Source organism: Pleurodeles waltl, chromosome 1_2 (assembly GCF_031143425.1).
Source record: "Pleurodeles waltl isolate 20211129_DDA chromosome 1_2, aPleWal1.hap1.20221129, whole genome shotgun sequence".
In the NCBI taxonomy this organism is placed as follows: Eukaryota; Metazoa; Chordata; class Amphibia; order Caudata; family Salamandridae; genus Pleurodeles; species Pleurodeles waltl.
In genome coordinates this window covers 674,271,780-674,289,820 of record NC_090437.1, presented here as the reverse complement: position 1 = coordinate 674,289,820, position 18,041 = coordinate 674,271,780, and the positions used below count along the sequence as shown (strand labels likewise).

The window sequence follows — 18,041 nt, the reverse complement described above, 5'->3', positions numbered from 1 at the left end:
GCAAGGCAGGATCTTATGAACAACAAATACTTCTTTTGAAGTTTGCCTACTTCAAAGGCAGAAATGAGTATAAGTAGTGGACCCAAAACCCCAGACATTTAGAATACTTCTGGATCAAAAGGAACCTCTGCCAAGGTGCAGAGCTGACGAGCTGGAGGAGGAGTACTGACCCTTTGTTTTGCGTGCTTTGCTGGGTTGGCCTGCAGTTGCTGCTTCTGCCTCAGAGAGGACAAAGAATGGACTTTGCTGTGTATCCTGCTAGTGAAGATTCTCCAAGGGCTTGGACCGTGCTTGCCCCCTGTTCTGAAGTCTCAGTGCCATCAAAGACTTTATCTGCCAGCACCTGGGCTTTCTTGCTGAGACCCCTACCCTGCCACGTGGTGCCACATCCAGTCCCAGGTCCCTTGAATGAAGAAGCTGGTGATCCCAGGGTGAAAATCCACGCACCAGAGCCGAGGGGCAGAAAAATCGATGCAGCACCTGCACCACGGCTAAAACATCAACGCATCACCAGCTCAGTGTGGATTCATCGCTGCCATGCGTCTGGATTTTCCCCGCATTGTCCCTGGGCATCAAAATCTGCAATATCACCACACAGACCTGAGGCTGCTTGTCTAGAAATTGTTGCATCTCTTCCCTGCGAGGGAAGAATCGATGCATCGCTTGCCCAGCAGGGAAAGAATCGATGCACGCCTTACTTGTGAGTAAGGAATCGATGCATCGTTTGCTTTTCTGACACACGCTCGCCTGTGCGGAATTATTTTTGATGCATACCAGGTGCTTTGTGCTAAAACAACGCATTCATTGATTTCTATGGGTTAAAACTCTTTTTACTTTAAAAATCCATATCTTTACTTGTGTATGTTGGATTTTTTGTCATTTTGGTCTTGTTTGATTTAGATAAATATTGGGTATTTCTCTAAACTGGCATGGAGTCCTTTTGTAGTGTTTTCACTGTGTTATTGTGTGTGTTGATACAAATACTTTAAACATTGCCTCTGAGACAAGCCTGACTGCTTGCTCGAAGCTATCAAGGGGGGTGAGAAGGGGTTATCCTAGGTATGTATCTCCCTTATCTTGAGTAGAGTGAGGGTCCTGCCTGGACAGAGTGCAAACTGACTGCCAACCAGAGACCCCATTTCTAACACTGCGTATAAAGAAACAACGCATTACCTTCGCCGCACCAGAAAAACCAACGCATCGCTTTGCTTTCTGATGCATCTTCTCCACTGCAGCCCTCTGCGTATTTTTGGGCACAACCCAGGTACAGTGTGTTAAAAGGATACAACCACTGATTCCTAAGGCTTAAGACTCATCTAAACCTTTAAAAAGTGATATCTTGAATTGTGCATATTGGATTATTGTTGTTTTGGTCTTATTTTATTCAGATAAATAATATCTATTTTTCTAAACTGGTTTAGAGTACTTTTTGTGGTGTTCTAACTGTGTCAGTGCATGAGTTATTGCACAAATACTTTAGACTTTTCCTTCTAAGTTAAACCTGCCTGCTCTATGCCACACATCTGGAGGGTCAGCACAGGATACTTAAGGTTGTGGTTTGACTTTCCCTGACTAGGACTACTTGGACAGGGTGCATACCTTTGCCAACTAGAGACCCAATTTCTAACAGATGTGGTCATCAATAGGGTGGGGCGTGGCTACAGACTGTGCAAGAGGCACGCAGGAAATATGTAGAGCTGAAATGGTCCCTCCAGAACCTCGGCCTTAAATACAGTATGCTCTACTTGGCGAGACTACTAGTGGATGCAAACGGGTGACATCATATTTTTCAGACTCCATCAGATGTGGCCAAGTTGTGCACAAAATTCAAAGGGAGAAAAAGCTTGCCAGCCCAGACATCACCCGCACGGTCCCTCGCCACCACTAATGTGGGCTGTCAGCTGGAACCACCTCTGTGAGATTATTTCTCACTCTTTCTGCCTCTATGTCTGCTGGTGCGATGCTCAGCTGCTTCGCTGGAACTGTTTGACTGCTGTGGTGGTGGCATGCCGCACCTAGCCCATGGTCCTAGTACATTTGCAATGTCATGGGACAGCAACTCTCCTAGCTCTACCTTAATATTCAGAAGGGCGTGTTCTGGGAACGTTGCCACCCCCTCAAGGTGTACACCATCATGGTTATTGTTTTGAGCTTTTTGTGTTTCAGAGGAATTAACCGAAGGACGTTACTCCGGTGTGGGTGGGGAGATTGGGATGTATTTGTGATTATTGTTTTAGTTATAGTTCGTTGCACAGCCTCTACACTCCATAACGTTTTTCTTTCACCTGGTCCTGTAGGCTACTCCTCTCCTTACAGCACACCGTGACGACATATACTGTTAGAACACATGGGCTTAATCTCACTTGTACATAATGGAATCTTTGAGGCTTAAACAACCCTAGAAAAAGCAAACAAGCCCTTGCAACAGACACAAAATTAAACTGGTGTTTCTCCAGGAGACACATCTTTCCCCACGTTCAAATTGCACATATGCCGCTCTATGGGGATTGAATTGTTTTGTTATTTTTTGCCCACTACAGCTCATACTTCCATAGAGTCTGCGTGCTAATTCATAAAAATATACCCTTTGTATTTAGTGAATGTATCTCCGACTCAGAGGGACAGTACCTCCTGGTGCCAGGCACCCTGGCTAGCAAATCGATTTTGCTTTCTGAGATCTATGCATCTAACACTGACTCCCCAGAATTGTGTTATAACTTATCCGTACTTATGGGCCACTTTTAGGCAGTCTTCATCATCATGGGTGGGAAGTTCAACATCATGTGCAACCCCTCCATTGACACTACTGGCTTCACTAGAGTCACCAAACCCAACTCCTTCCAGGTGCTCACAGAACTCCTTGACACGTTCCAACTATCCAATGCATGGTGATTCTGCCACCCTCACAAATCTGATTTTACCTTCTATTCAGCCCCACATAATGTTTGGACCCAAATTGACCATTAGTATATCTCACCCAGGGCCCTGCTCTGTCTCTCAAAGGTTACACACATACCCCACAGTTTATCTGATCACTCAGCTGTTGTTGCAACTTTGTGTGTGTCATGTGAGGAACGCCCAATTTGTCAGTAGCAGTTTCTTGAAAATGCCCTACTGGATGACGCTGTCGCGCCGCCGCGTGCGTCTCGAGCCGAACATTCGGCTCGGGACGCAGAATGCGGCCACAAGACGCGCCGCGCCGCGCCCCCAGACTACTCTGCATTCTCCGAGGCCCCAGAATTGGCATGGGGCCTCGTTTTCCTTTTCTGCACCACGCGTACAGGCAGGTCTGAACCCCCCCACTCACCTGTTCTGTTCTTTTCTTCTCTGCTTTTCCCTGGCTATCTGGTTGTGCCTTCCTTTATGTTTTTTCTCCCTTCCCATATCTCCCTTCTTTTCCCAACATTCCTTGTTCCCTGCTCTCTATGGTTCCTAGTTCATTCTATTCTATGTATCTTTTCCCTATCTAAGATGGTGTCTTTGTACTTCCTGTCGGTCGCTTCCTGTTTGTTGGTATTTAAGGACTGTGATTCTTTCTCTCCTTGCGCTGCAACACTTTATGTTTGGATGGTGTCTTCGCTCCTGTTTCTTTGCCTTTCTGTGCTGGTTCTCATCGATTCAGTGTATTTCCTGTATTTTGCCTCTGTTGATTCCTGTTCTTTTGTTCCTGTTTCTGGAATCTATCTGTTTGGAGGATTTTTCCCTCTGGCGCTATTTCTGAAGGGCACGGTCTGTTCTTGGCGTTTCCATTGCCTACAGCACCGTGGCTACCAGAAAGAGTCGCCCCTATCTGGGACAAAGCCGAACATTCAAGACCCACGCTACTCGATCTGCGGATTCCAGGCGTAAGCAGCACGTGAGTCGTGACAGATTGCAGCGCCAAATTCTCCCGACGTCATCTAACACCATGGATGATACAGTGGCGGCTGCTGCAGATCCTGATCAATCTCTTCTGGCAACTATTCAGCAACAGGCTCAGGAACTGCAACAATTACGCAATGAGAATGCTGCGTTACGACAGGCTTTGGCTTTCCGCAGTAGCGATGTTCCGACTGTCTCTGCCTCTACTCCTCGTTTCTCTGGTGAACCAACTAAACTGCGTGAATTACTTGATGCATTAACTGTGTATTTCGCCTTCTGACCTACCCAATTCTCCCATGACAGGACAAAGGTGGGATAACTTATCAGTGCGTTATCCGGTCCTGCCTTGGCCTGGGCAACCCCGATGGTATCATCCAATGACCCGGAATTGTCGCACTATTCCGCCTTCGTGAATCGGTTTAAACAAATGTTTAGTCATCCAGGATTGGAGGCCTCTGCGGAAGAAGCCTTATGTGACATCCAACAAGGCTCACAAGATGTCCTTCAATATATTACTCGCTTTCGACAGCTAGCGACGGAGACCACCTGGGTGGAACGAACTCTGGTGACTTTATTTCACAGAGGACTTAAAGAAGAAATAAAGGATGAGTTAGTACACTCCACCCGACTTGAAGATCTTCGTGGTCTGATGGATCAAGCACTTTCCATCGAATACCGTTTCCAAGAACGACGATTGGAGAAGAGAAAGAGTAGAGGATCATCCGAGCCAAGCACTTCACGGGTTTATCTGCATCGTTCCGAGGAACCTCGCCCTCCTGCTAGAGACATAGAGGGAGAACCTAAGCAAGTGGATACCACCCGATGCCCACTTTCCGTTAGTGAGCAGGAAGACAGACGTAAGAAAGGATTGTGCCTGTACTGTGGTGCTGCTGGCCACATGCTTCGTACCTGCCCATGCGTCCTCAAAGGCCATTGTGAAACGCCACTTCCTGTCCTCTGTAAGAAGGGAGGGGACGGGATCATCGGCTATACCTTCCATCAGTTCATTTAAGGACAATGCCACGACCTTGTTCATGTTACCTGTCATGCTACAGCTACCTGACGGCCGTCAAGAAAGAACAATGGCTTTACTAGATTGTGGTGCTAGTGGTATATACATGGATAAGACTTGGGCCACTACTCAACAAATTCCAACATGACCCAAAGAAATTCCAGAACAAGTGCACACAGTGGATGGATCCTTAATATCCTCTGGTCCAGTCGATACTACCACCCTGACATTAAGTTTACAATTTGGTAACCATCGGGAACACATCTCCTTTGATCTCATATCATCCCCCAACCATACCATCATTTTAGGAATTCCGTGGTTCATAAGACATAATCCGTATGTGAATTGGGAAACCCGGACTATTTCCTTGTCTTCACAGTTTTGTCATCAGTACTGCTTTGCTTCAGACACATATTGGTCACCTAAGAGATTGACACCTACTGAAATTACTACCAGATGTTCCATCAATACTGTCCACGGAGTCCCTGAACACTATTTAGAATTTCAAGATGTGTTCCAAAAACCATCCAGACCTGTGTTACCCCCACATCGAGATAACGATTGTGCTATTCTCTTGGAACCTGGAACTGTCGTTCCCTTTGGTAGGATGTGTTCACTCACGGAACCCGAAAGGGAAGTCCTAAAGGAGTATCTGGAAGAAAACTTACAGAGCGGTCTTATTGTACCATTGTCCTCTCCGGCAGGGGCTCCCCTCTTTTTTGTACCCAACAAGACAAAGGATCTTCGTCCTTGCCTGGTTTGTCGAGGCCTGAATAAGATAACTATAAAGGACCGTTATCCTTTGCCCCTCATCAAGGATATACTAGAGGCAGTCAGAGGGGCTCAACGCTTTACCAAGCTGGATCTACAGGGATCCTACCACCTTTTACGTATTAAAGAAGGAGACAAGTGGAAAACAGCTTTCAGGACCCCATTTGGTCACTATGAGTACAGAGTTATGCCTTTTGGTCTCACTAATGCCCCCTCCATTTTCCAAAGATTTATGGACTCTGTGTTTTCTGATCTTTTGAACCAAACGGTTGTCATCTACTTAGACAATATTCTTATTTATTCTAGACATCCTGAACTGCATTCCTCTCACGTGAAACAAGTCCTTCAAAGACTCCGGGAACATCAACTATCTTGTAAACCAGAAAAGTGTGAGTTTGACAAGACGGAAGTCAAATATCTGGGTTATCATTTAAGTCCCACTGGCATATCTATGGACCAAGAAAAGGTACAAGCCATCCTAGATTGGCCTTCTCCTTCTTCCATTAAGGAAACACAATGTTTTCTAGGATTAGCTAATTTTTATCGGCAGTTTATCTTAGACTTTGCAAAACAAACCAGCCACATAACTCAAACTTTAAAGAAGGAAAATTTAACGAAAGGTTTTGTCTGGACAAAGGCAGCTGAAACAGCTTTTCAAGGTCTAAAGAAGGCTTTCACTCAAGCTCCTATCTTGAGACACCCAGATACCAACAAACAATTAATTGTAGTTATCGATGCTTCCGAAAGAGCCATCGGAGCTGTCTTACTCCAACAACAAGAAGATGACGGTCTTGAACATCCTGTTTTCTATTCGTACCATGTACTCTCTACGTCGGAACAACATTACTCAGTACTAGAAAGGGAGTTATTAGCTCTGAAAACAGCCTACCTAGAGTGGAGACAGTTTCTTATGGGTTCCAAGGAGCCTTTCGAGGTGAGAACAGACCATCGCAATCTACAATGTTTACGTAATTTTTTATGCCAGAATAGTCGCCACGCTCGTTAGGCCTTTTTCTTCAGTCAGTATGATTTTTACATCAGCTATTTTCCTGGATCCCAAAACATTCTGGCTGATGCTCCGAATCGCCGTTATCCAGATTGTACTCCTACCCCATCACAGTGTCTACTTGAGCCTAGTAAGATCATCGGAGTAGCTCAGTCTTTCCTGGATGAGGTACAACTGGAATACTCCAACCTGTCTGATCACGAATTAGAGAAATTAAACCCCCTTATATGTAAAAGGCAAGGATATTATTATTATCAGAACCTGTTGTTCCTCCCTACTAATAGAGTATGAGAAAAAGCACTACAAATGTGCCATGATTCGCTGGTTGCTGGTCATAGAGGCATCAAGGCCACGCAAGAACTTCTCTTGCGATGTTTCTGGTGGCCTACCTGGAAGTCAGATGTCGAAAGATACGTTCAGGCTTGTCCCATATGTGCTCAAGTAAAGATTCCCCGTACCAGACCTGCAGGATTACTACAACCATTACCTGTTCCCCCAGCTCCCTGGCACACCATTTCTACTGATTTCATGTGTTCGCTCCCTCCATCAGCAGGAAACCGGGTTATCATGGTCACATTCCTTTACTAAGATGGCTCACTTCACTGCCCTGAAAAAGTTACCTACGTCCCAAGAACTAAGTCACATATTTATCCATCATATTTTCCGTTTCCATGGACTTCCACATACCATTGTATCTGACAGAGGACCTCCGAACATTTCCCGGTTTTGGAAACATTTTTGTAGGACACTGAATATCAATATAGCACTATCATTGGGTTTCCATCCTCAAACCAATGGACAGACTGAGCGTCTTAACCAAGGATTAGAGCAATACCTTCGCTGTTTTTGTAATTCTACCCAGAGCAACTGGAACACTTACCTCCCTATTGCTGAATTCTCCTACAATAATACTGTCCATAGTGCCTCCAAGGTCACTCCTTTTTTCTGTTCGTATGGCTATCATCCTACCTCTTTTCCTACTTCTCCTCAGTCTACCTCTCCTCTGCCTGCTGTTACTTCCCTTTCCAGACAACTTCTACAGATCCATAGATTAATTCGATCTAACTTGTTGAACACCAAGAGATATATGAAGAAAATAGCAGACAAGAAACGTAGGGACATTCCAGACTATCACCTTCAGGATAAAGTCTGGCTTTCATCAAGATTCTTGCCTTTACGCCTTTCTCAGAATAAGTTCACACCCCGCTACTACGGTCCTTTCCGTATCCTTCAGCTGATTAATCCTGTCACTGTCCATCTTCACTTGCCTCGTACATGGAAAATTCATCCGGTCTTTCATGTTTCCCAGCTCAAACCTTATGTACCTGATCCTTACTCTCGTCAGTTTCCTTGTCCTCCTCCTGTGTTAGTGGATGATGTACCTGAATATGAGGTACAAGAAATTTGTGACTCTCGTATCTTTCACAAACGTCTTCAGTATCTGATTCATTGGAAGGGTTATCCTCTCAGTGAATGCTCTTGGGAAGATGCATCTTCTGTTCACGCACCTCTTCTGATTTGCCATTTTCACCGCTTGTTTCCTCACAAACCTGGATCTTCGGGGGGGGACCTACTGTTGCGCAGCCGCGTGCGTCTCGAGCCGAACATTTGGGCCGCCCCCAGACTACTCTGCATTCTCTGAGGCCCCAGAATTGGCATGGGGCCTCGTTTTCCTTTTCTGCACCACGCGTACAGGCAGGTCTGAACCCCCCCACTCACCTGTTCTGTTCTTTTCTTTTCTTCTCTGCTTTTCCCTGGCTATCTGGTTGTGCCTTCCTTTATGTTTTTTCTCCCTTCCCATATCTCCCTTCTTTTCCCAACATTCCTTGTTCCCTGCTCTCTATGGTTCCTAGTTCATTCTATTCTATGTATCTTTTCCCTATCTAAGATGGTGTCTTTGTACTTCCTGTCGGTCGCTTCCTGTTTGTTGGTATTTAAGGACTGTGATTCTTTCTCTCCTTACGCTGCAACACTTTCTGTTTGGATGGTGTCTTCACTCCTGTTTCTTTGCCTTTCTGTGCTGGTTCTCGTCGATTCAGTGTATTTCCTGTATTTTGCCTCTGTTGATTCCTGTTCTTTTGTTCCTGTTTCAGGAATCTATCTGTTTGGAGGCTATTTCTGAAGGGCACGGTCTGTTCTTGGCGTTTCCATTGCCTACAGCACCCTGGCTACCAGAAAGAGTCGCCCCTATCTGGGCCAATGCCGAACATTCAAGACCCACGCCACTCAATCTGCGGATTCCAGGCGTAAGCAGCATGTGAGTCATGACAGACGCCTTCTGCGCGGAAGTCCACGACTCAATAAAAGAGTATTTCACCCTCAACGCTGGCTCAGAAGACAAACATTCCATGCTCGGGGAAGCTTTTAAAGTCTTTATAAGAGGAGAACGGACAGCTAAATATTCCTGGGTCCTCCCTAGTATCCATCATGACTTGGCTAAAGTGGAAAATGAATTGTGGGCCTCAGACTGGACCGAACTAAATTTGTCCAACACTTCCTGGCTTCCCAAATGGGCTAAACTAATGCAAGAGTTCGAGAGCTGGTGGAGAGAGAGGTCAACTATATGGGAAAATATTCTGTAGCACGCTGCCAGGGGGAGAGTGAGAGACCGGGGCGCACCCTGGCACAGCTTCTGCGACCAAATAACCAACCCACATATGTCACCAGTCTACATGTAGACGATGGCACCACAGTTTCGGTTACTACCTCCATCATACAGACATTTTCGTATTATTATTGAAACCTCTTTACCATGAGCACTTAGAAGGCTGAGTCTGCACTGGCTGACTATCTAGAAGAGATTGTAATGGTGTGGGTCTCCTCTGGGCAGCGGCAGTTCCTAGCTAGCCTGATTACCTACAACTAAATTGTACAGACCATAGATGCTCTTATTGGTGCCAAAGCTCCTAGCCTTGACAGGTTTACTGGGAACTTTTATAAAGCCTAAGAACACGTCTTGGCCCCTCATCTTTTAGGAGTATATGTGGAATCCCTTAGGGTAGGAACACTTCCTCCCACACTTCGCAAAGCTGTTATCACCCTACTGCTGAAACCCAGTAAACCGGCCTATCTTTGCACATCAAATAGACCACTTTTTCTCCTGAATTACAACAATAATATACTCGCTAAAGTCATAGCGATGCGACTTTCGCTGCTTATGGAAGCCATAATCTCACCCATGCAATCTGGCTTTGTACCCCACCGTTCTACCTCGATAAAACTGTGCACAATATATTTGGTGTCTTAAACCAGATATCTACAAATCCTCAAGCTACAGTTGCCCTGCTTGATGTGGAGAAGGCCTTCGATATGCTCAAATGGCCTTTCTTGCATGGGACTCTAGCTAAAATGGGCATTCCCAAAGGGTTCTCTGACCTCTTTATGCTCTCTATAAAGATCAACTCCCTTCCCAGTCACCAGGGGCACACCGCAGGATTGCCCCCACTCCCCTCTGATGTTTATTATCACCACGGACCCCTTGGTCTGGCACTTACAGGAGCAGCACTTAGACAGCGGACCCTTCTTTCCAAAGGGACCGCTGTTAGCTTCCCTATATGCAGACAATATTTTATTATTTTTCCGCAAACCGGCCACCAACCTCTCCCGCATAATTCATGAGATGATTAAATTTAGCTCATTCTCTGGGTTACTGATCAACTGTGGAAAATCGAAATTATTCCCGCTCATGGATGCCACTGCACTACGTGAGTCAGATTTTACTTTAGGATGGTGCACTGATTCCCCTAAATATTTAGGTATCTTCCTGCACAGGGACAAACAGAAAGTCATAAGATTAAACTGTGGTCCAGCCACGCAGGTGGAGTGATAGATAAGACTGCTGCTGCTGCCGGTTACTGGATGCATTTCTATCATTAAAATGGTGGTTTTGCCCCTTTCTTATACTTATTCCTTAACATCCCCATTGCTTCAAATAACATCTTCTTCGACACCCTGCATGGTAATTTGATATGCCTCATTTGGGCCAGAAGCAGACCGCATATTAGATGGCAGACTTTAACGATGCCCTATGATAGAGGTGGATTCAGTGTCCCAGACGTGCCATTATATTACTCAATCCTATTTTGCTTATCATTGGTATCACCCAGATTCTAAGATACCATACCTTACTCCAGAGAGAGCACAGGTGCCCGACTTGCCCCTTGCGTCTCTCCTGCCTAAAGGTCTCTGTCATGACCCTACAGATATAGACACTCTTGCTACAACATGCTGGGCCTGGTTCCAACTCCAGCAATATCTTGGTGCCCCACCTTTATACTCCCCACACATACCTTTAAAAAATAATCCCTGGTTAAACCTAACACAGGAACACTTAGTATAACAAATACTGGCCACCTTTGAATTAAAAACAATTGAGGCTCTCTTTCTTAATGGCAGACTAAAGCCATTGGCTGAGCTTGCGGGAGATGCTACACTGACACCTATGAATAGATTCATACTTCACAGACTATATAGTACTATACGCACCTATCAGAATACCCCAAAGAGCCTCCAGATTTTCTTCCTCTGTCCATAGTAATCACTGCCCCGGATAGTAGTCGACTGGTCTCTCACCTATATAATGCTTCATTGGCGTTACGAAGCACTGGTGAGGAAAAGTCTAAGAGGGCGTGGGAACGGGACCTAGGGCATGCAATTCCTGATAAAATCCAGTATTATTGCTGTGCGCAAACTAAACTAATCTCAAAAAGACATAAGCACAAACTACTACATTTTAAATTTCTACACTGTGCTTACACTACACCCACAGCACTTGCCAAGCTAGACCCTACAAAGCCTCATCACTGTCTGAAATGTAATGTAGACCACACCGATTTGCACCGATTTGCACACTTAACGTGGAATTGCTCTATTAGTGCGGAGTATTAGGGAGATATTTTTTCCAAGTTGTCTGTGATGCTGACCCTCTGAAAGCCCTCTTGGGATACGTCCAACCCCTGCCCCCTAGCCAATGCTGTTTTGCGACTATTGCTTTACTCTTAGCCAAATGGAAAATAGCCCTTTACTGAGGTAGTTCTCGTGCCCCAACTAGTGCTGCCTGGCTGCAGGATATGACTTTTTGTGATACCACTAGTAAACTCAATGCCTCTTTACAACTCATCACCTCCTGACTGAAGGACATTTGGCAACCCCTCTGTGATTACCCTTCCTCAGTCGACCACTCAGCCACTGACTAATCTGCTGACTGTGTCCCTTCTTTTATGCAACATGGCCAAAATATGTAGATGTGGTCTTGAGTCAGTGATGCACTATATAAGTCTTTTAAGAGGAAAGAGGCATGTCCTATTTAAGTCAGTTTAGAAGTATCCATTACAAGAGCCCTACGTTGATGAAGTAAGTCCAGTTGGTTATGAAATGTAGCCCTAGATCTTTCTCTAGGGAGAGCCCTATGATCTATGAAACGTGTGCTGGTTTTGAGTGTGGAGATTATGTTAAGAAGTTCCGTCTCTGCTACAACATGTAAAACAGACCAAATGTTACTTGCTTTTCTGCACAACGTGACCAGAAGTATTGGGGGAGGCAGCTTAAGGGAGAGTTTAATGTTTTTGAGTTTTGAATAAAAAGCATGTATTCTCTTGGTCATCCATTGTGGCTCATTACTTCTACATTGGGTTTATGGATTGCCTCATCAGATTTTACTACTTCTTGTGCCACATGTGCCCTTTGACATTTGCCTTTTAAAGTTGCAAGTCAGGAAAATTTGAGCGTTTGAGAGTCAAAGACTAAATGGGGCACCAGAGACCGGAAGTCACAGAATGACAAGTACAAGATTAAGTAAGACTGTTACTGATGAAATAAGCAGATGCCCTTCCCCAACTCAAACTAAAGGGGTAATTTAGGTCCTAAATTCAACAGAGAATCTGCGGTTAAGGCAGGGGCGTCAGCCTCTCTTTATCATAGGAAGGCTCAAGTAAGATCTTGCGTTTGCTTACAGAAGAGAGCTGAACGAAATCCATTGCTTTCATAATAGAATACTACTGTAAGGTAAGTTTCATATCTGCACTGATCTGGTTGTTAATGGCCACATTTCAGTTAATCAAAAAATATATAGCTTTCCTTTTTGAAAAGCACATGGATGTCATCGTGACTCTCCGTTATCGGCTCACATTGGTATTTCGGTTGGATGCTTAAAATTAAAGCTCTGTGCATCATTTATTGTCTCAGCTATACCTTGTCCTCCTCTTTATTCCTGGGCGCCCGGCCTTTTAGTGTACACGTATTTAAAATACTCCATTTGGAAAGCTTGTCTTTCCTGTAAAATGTTCTTTTAGTGGACTACCTGCTTAAGTAACAATGCACAAAACCAATAATATAGTAAATCTGTTAATCGTGCCTTCCACTCCAAGTACAGGAAACCGTTTGGTTACATCACAATTTGGAAATTGTTGTTTATAGCAAGCACAATAACCAGAGTGTGAATATCACAGTGTATGTATTTTGAACAATTAAATGTATTTAATTTAACAGCCTTGCTCTAGATCCTGAAACCAACAGGCTTTATTTGAGACAGTTACATTTTCCTCAAAGATTCAGTAAAATATTTAGTTAGTTTTGCTAAAAAACAAATAGTCTGTGGAACTCCTTGAGTGTCAATACTATCAAATACTTCGAAGTGGTTAAATCACTCGTTTTTTTCTTTAATTTTTTATGCAAAACATAATTAGCTGCAAACCAAATACCAAAAAGATTAATTTGTATCAACAATTATGTATTTCATTTGTTTATACAAAATGTGTAATATCCTGCTTACCTGAAGATTATGTTGTGAATTGACCCACCCATTTCAATGGGGATGGGTAGAAAAAAAATTAATGGATCAATTTATATGAGGTAGGATAGCAGATAGTGTCAATGTTAAGAAATGGTGAAAAAAGCCAAAAGCATTTACGTCAAGGCATTTTCCTTGGATGTCTTAACTGACATACAGTAAGGTCTGGGCCAAGAGACTGCGAAAAGGAAGGCTATTTTGTCCAAATTTGTCATTGTTTGTCTTTGTTTATGAAGTTTCCTCCATGCAATATATATATATGTATTTACCTCTATTAACACCACGAATTCAGTAATGAGAAGAGAGTGTCCACTTTTAACTATTTTTTCTTTGTTGGGGAAAAAAATCTCAAATGTAAATGTGTTTTTGACATAAACTACATTCAAAATATTATATAAAATGTACAAGCAAATTGCAAGCATCATCTTTGATTATAAACTTTGCAGTAAGATGGTCATCTATTGAAGTGGTAACACAGGCCATGAGATATTGTTTATATGCGTAAGTCTATCTTCATTGTATCTTGGTGTTAACACAAGTGAATCTCATGCATGCACAGAGGTGTAATGTAATTAATTGTACACTTTATCTTCTTTTGTACTCTAGACTGCATCTTTTGGCCTTTCACATACCGTTTCTTAAGCATTTATTTAAAATTAAATGGTTAAAATCACACTAAGGGCCTCATTATGAGGCTGGCGGTCAGAACCATCTCTGCTGTGGCAGTCCAACTGCCACATTAAGCCCATGGCGGTCAGACCACCAGGGTTCCGTCGTCTCCGCCGGGATCGGTGATCCCGACAGGTTGATGGCGGGTGGAGGTCGCAATCAGCCAGGGCGGCGCTGCATGCAGCTCCGCCCTGCTCATTACAACCTCGTTCTCCTCCAGCCTTTTCATGGCAGTTTTCCCACCATGAAAAGGCTGGCAGAGAACAGGTGCAGGGGCCACAGGGGAGATCCTGCACTGCCAATGCTCTTGGCATGGGCAGTGCAGGGGTCCAGCTGCCCAGCTCCACTGCAATGTTCATTGTCTGCAGTGCAGACAGTGAATATCGCAAAGGTCCTGGTGCACCCTGCAGGCGACAGCATTGCTGCTGGTTCGATTTCGAGGCAGAGACAGTGCTGCTACCAGTTTCCTGCTAGGCTGACAGGTGGAAACCTCAGTTTCTGCCTGTCAGCCTAGCGGAAACTCTTAATAGGGCCGGTGGAGTGGTCGCCACTACGGCAGCAGCCACCCTGTCGGGAGCTTGGTTGACAGGTGTTCCCATCTGCCAAACTCATAATTAGGCTCTATGGTCTTCATTTTGACCTCGGCGGTCTTGTACCGCCTTGCTGAAGACCGCCAATGCAGGCAGTTTTCCGCGCAGCATATTATGACTGCTGGCAGCCCTCTGTCCTTTTTTGGATGGAGAGCCGCCAGCAGCCATACTGGCGGTCTGCGGGGAAGTGGAGGCTGCTCCACCTCCACTGCCCCGTCATCAGAACACCGCCCACCGAATCATGTCCCATGATTCGGTGTGGCGGTGTGTTTTGGTGACAGGGAGCTGGCGGCGGAGCAGCCCCCATGGATCCCGTCCCCCCCCAAGGGGATCAACGGACAAGGTAAGTTGATCGTCCGTTAGGGAGGGGGGTATTGTGTGTTGTGTGCGTGCATGGGGGTGTGCGTGTGAGTATGTAGAGGGGTGTGTGAGTGCGTTTATGCATGCAGGGGGTGTGTTGTGTGTATGTGAAATGTGTGCGAGTTGTCTGTGTGCATGTCTGTTTGTATGTGTGCGGGTATGTGCTGTAGAGTATGTGTATGTGTAGGGGTGTGTGTATGGGCATGTTGGGGGAGGGGGTGTGTGTATGTGCATGTTGGGTGTGGGGAGAGGGTCCTGCCACCTTTGGGGGGTGGCGGGGGTGGGGGAGGACTCGGGGGTGGAGGGGTGGGGGAGACCCCTATCAGTGCCAGGGAAGGAATTCCGTGGCACTGATAGTGCCTACCGTCATGGATTTCGTGGCGGTTCCAAACCACCCGAAATCCATGGCGGTATGCAGGGTCCTGATACCGCCGGCGGTCTGGTGACTGCCGCCGGGCTGGAGACCGAAGTCTCCAGCCCAGCGGTTGTCACCACCCTGGCAGTCGGAGTGGAGAAGTGGCGGATGACCATGGCGGTAACCGCCATGGTCATAATTCCATTTTTTTTTCCGCCGGCCTGTTGCCGGTTTTACCGCCACTTCTCCCCCTGTCCGCCAGGGTCATAATGAGGGCCTAAATGTCCTTCACGTATTAGGATGTTCCCACATCCACAGCAGCTCTACACCCACATTCATTACACTATACTAAAAGAAATCTGTGGCCTCTGTTCCAAATCTGTTTTGCAGTTTCTACTTTCCAGATAAATTCGTCCAGATCTCCTCAAAATTGACCATCTTTCATTACATTCCATAGGTTCAGAAGATGACCTCGTCATTAGCGAACAGAAATCACAACTTGGTAAGTGATTTGTTGCATCAGAAAACTACTTATGCACAAGATAATGCACAGCTGCATTTATTATCTGTGCAGCCCTTGTCTATTTGTTAAGACTACTGCTACATAAGTGTTGAATGCAAATCGAGAGCATGAAAAATAGCCCAAATCTACTGAACTGCAAAGAGTGGTATTTTATTTAACATGGCAAAATTGGCTTTCATAAATATATTTTTACCAACCTTTGTTTTTGAGTCGCTCAGTATAAGTTAAGGAAAATTATTCCCAGTTTATATTGAGTTATCCTCCTCTGTGTCTGCTAAGACCCTGAGTGGCACATGGAACAATCTCCTGCAGAAGCCAATTTAATGATATACAAATGTAATCAACTTCTGTGATGATGTAATGAACTTCTCTGATGACTGTTCCATAATAATCCCTACAGCATTTGGCTAAGGTGTATTACATGAAGTAAAATCCTCAAAAGGAACTTATCTGTTTAGTCAGCGGATACAATGTGGCTCATGCTGAATTGTTAAATTTAAGGTAATAGTTGCTACATATTCATATGAACCAACATAAGTCTCTGAGTTGTTGGCATAAGGTGGCTTTACCATCCAAGGGCCAGATGTATGAAAATATTTTGCACTCGCAAACGGTAAAATCGGCCGTTTGCGAGTGCAAAATAGTGGTCTGCAATGCATGAAAGGCATTCGCAGACCACAAAGCAGAAATCGCAAAAATTGCGATTTTTAGCGTTGCGAGCTGGATTTTGCGAATCACAATTTGCAAATCGCAAAATCCAGGTCGCAAGGCAATGCTGAAAAAAATCGCAAATTGCGATTTTTCGCAGAATGGTATTTTGCACATGCAAAATACCATGATCTGCAACCAGGTGGTAACCTGGTGCAAAATTTAAAAATGCAGTAAAACTGCATTTTTAAATTGAACATGTAAAGCACACATGCCCTTTTGGCATGTGTGTACCTTACATGTTAAAAAAATAAAATTGTGGTGCAGGAGAGGGGGCCTTAGGCCCCCAGCACCCTGGCCTTTTGCATTTCCAAAATTGCGATTTCTGGTTCAGAAATCGCAATTTTGGAAATGCAAAAAATTTGCAGCTATGGCCCAACAGGCCCATAGCTGCGAATGGGGCCGGTATCGCAATTTGCGATTCGGTAATAGCATTTGCGATTTTAAAGAAATCGCTATTACAGATTCGCAAATGTGATACATGGCCCTTTGCGAGTCGGTAATAGCGATTTCTTAAATATCGCTATTACCGAATCGCAATGGGCCGTGATGGTACATCTGGCCCCAAGAGTCCTATTCAGCAAACTATGACAGATGCTACTCTACTATGAACTTAAACTTCCACTACTCGAGCAAGAACATATATGTTTTAAATAATGAGCAACTAAATAACAAATCTATTTTGCACAATTGTATCCATTCCAGCCCTGCTCCTTTGGATTTAAAGTTGTCAACGAACACTGCCCTTCCAAAAAAAAGACAGGAATATCTCTGGAATGTAGTTAAAGAGCTTTATATAGTTTAAGTCACTTTTAGTAATAACTGTGTTGAACTAATTTTCTATGGTAATACTATTTTAGTCTTGATGCTTTATTTGCTATTACACTGGAACTGGAGGCTGAAAACATGGACCAAAGTTGTGTCAAACATCACTAAAAAATACAAATCATTATTTTATTCTCTTCCCTCAAAACAAAAATAGAATGTGGTATTTTTGTACTAGGGAATTGCTTAGCAGTGTTGGCATAGCATACTGTCCATGAAAGTTATTCCGAAAATTCTGATTCTGATTACAATTGGTCCGTTTTGATATACGCACCTAGCTGAGTATAGCTTTAAAAAACACTTCCTTCAGCAGACTGAATGTGCTTTTTTAGCAAAGCAAATTCTACATTCAGTCAGTATAGTCCAGTACTTCATTATTCATGAGTATTGTGAATTTGGAAATTTCAAGTACTTTTTCAAGGAAGCTTTAATCTGAACATGTATTTTAAGGCAGAAGCATTGCTATTGGGATAAACGACAGCCTCACAGGTTATCTCCCTGAGCAATCTTCAAACCATCCACTGTTCCCTATTATTGAACATTTCTGTTATTCCATATGAATTCTTTGGGAACA

At 44.3% G+C, this 18,041-nt stretch overlaps 1 protein-coding gene across 2 annotated transcripts in view; it reads left to right on the top strand.

Moving 5' to 3' along the window:
• TTC29 (tetratricopeptide repeat domain 29) overlaps nt 1-18,041 on the top strand; it is a 986,907-nt gene that overhangs the window by 909,736 nt on the left and 59,130 nt on the right. For both annotated transcript variants that reach the window (XM_069242623.1, XM_069242622.1), the window contains one exon: nt 15,869-15,913. In XM_069242623.1, the coding sequence (XP_069098724.1) occupies nt 15,869-15,913 (45 nt within the window). The remainder of the gene's footprint in view (nt 1-15,868; nt 15,914-18,041) is intronic.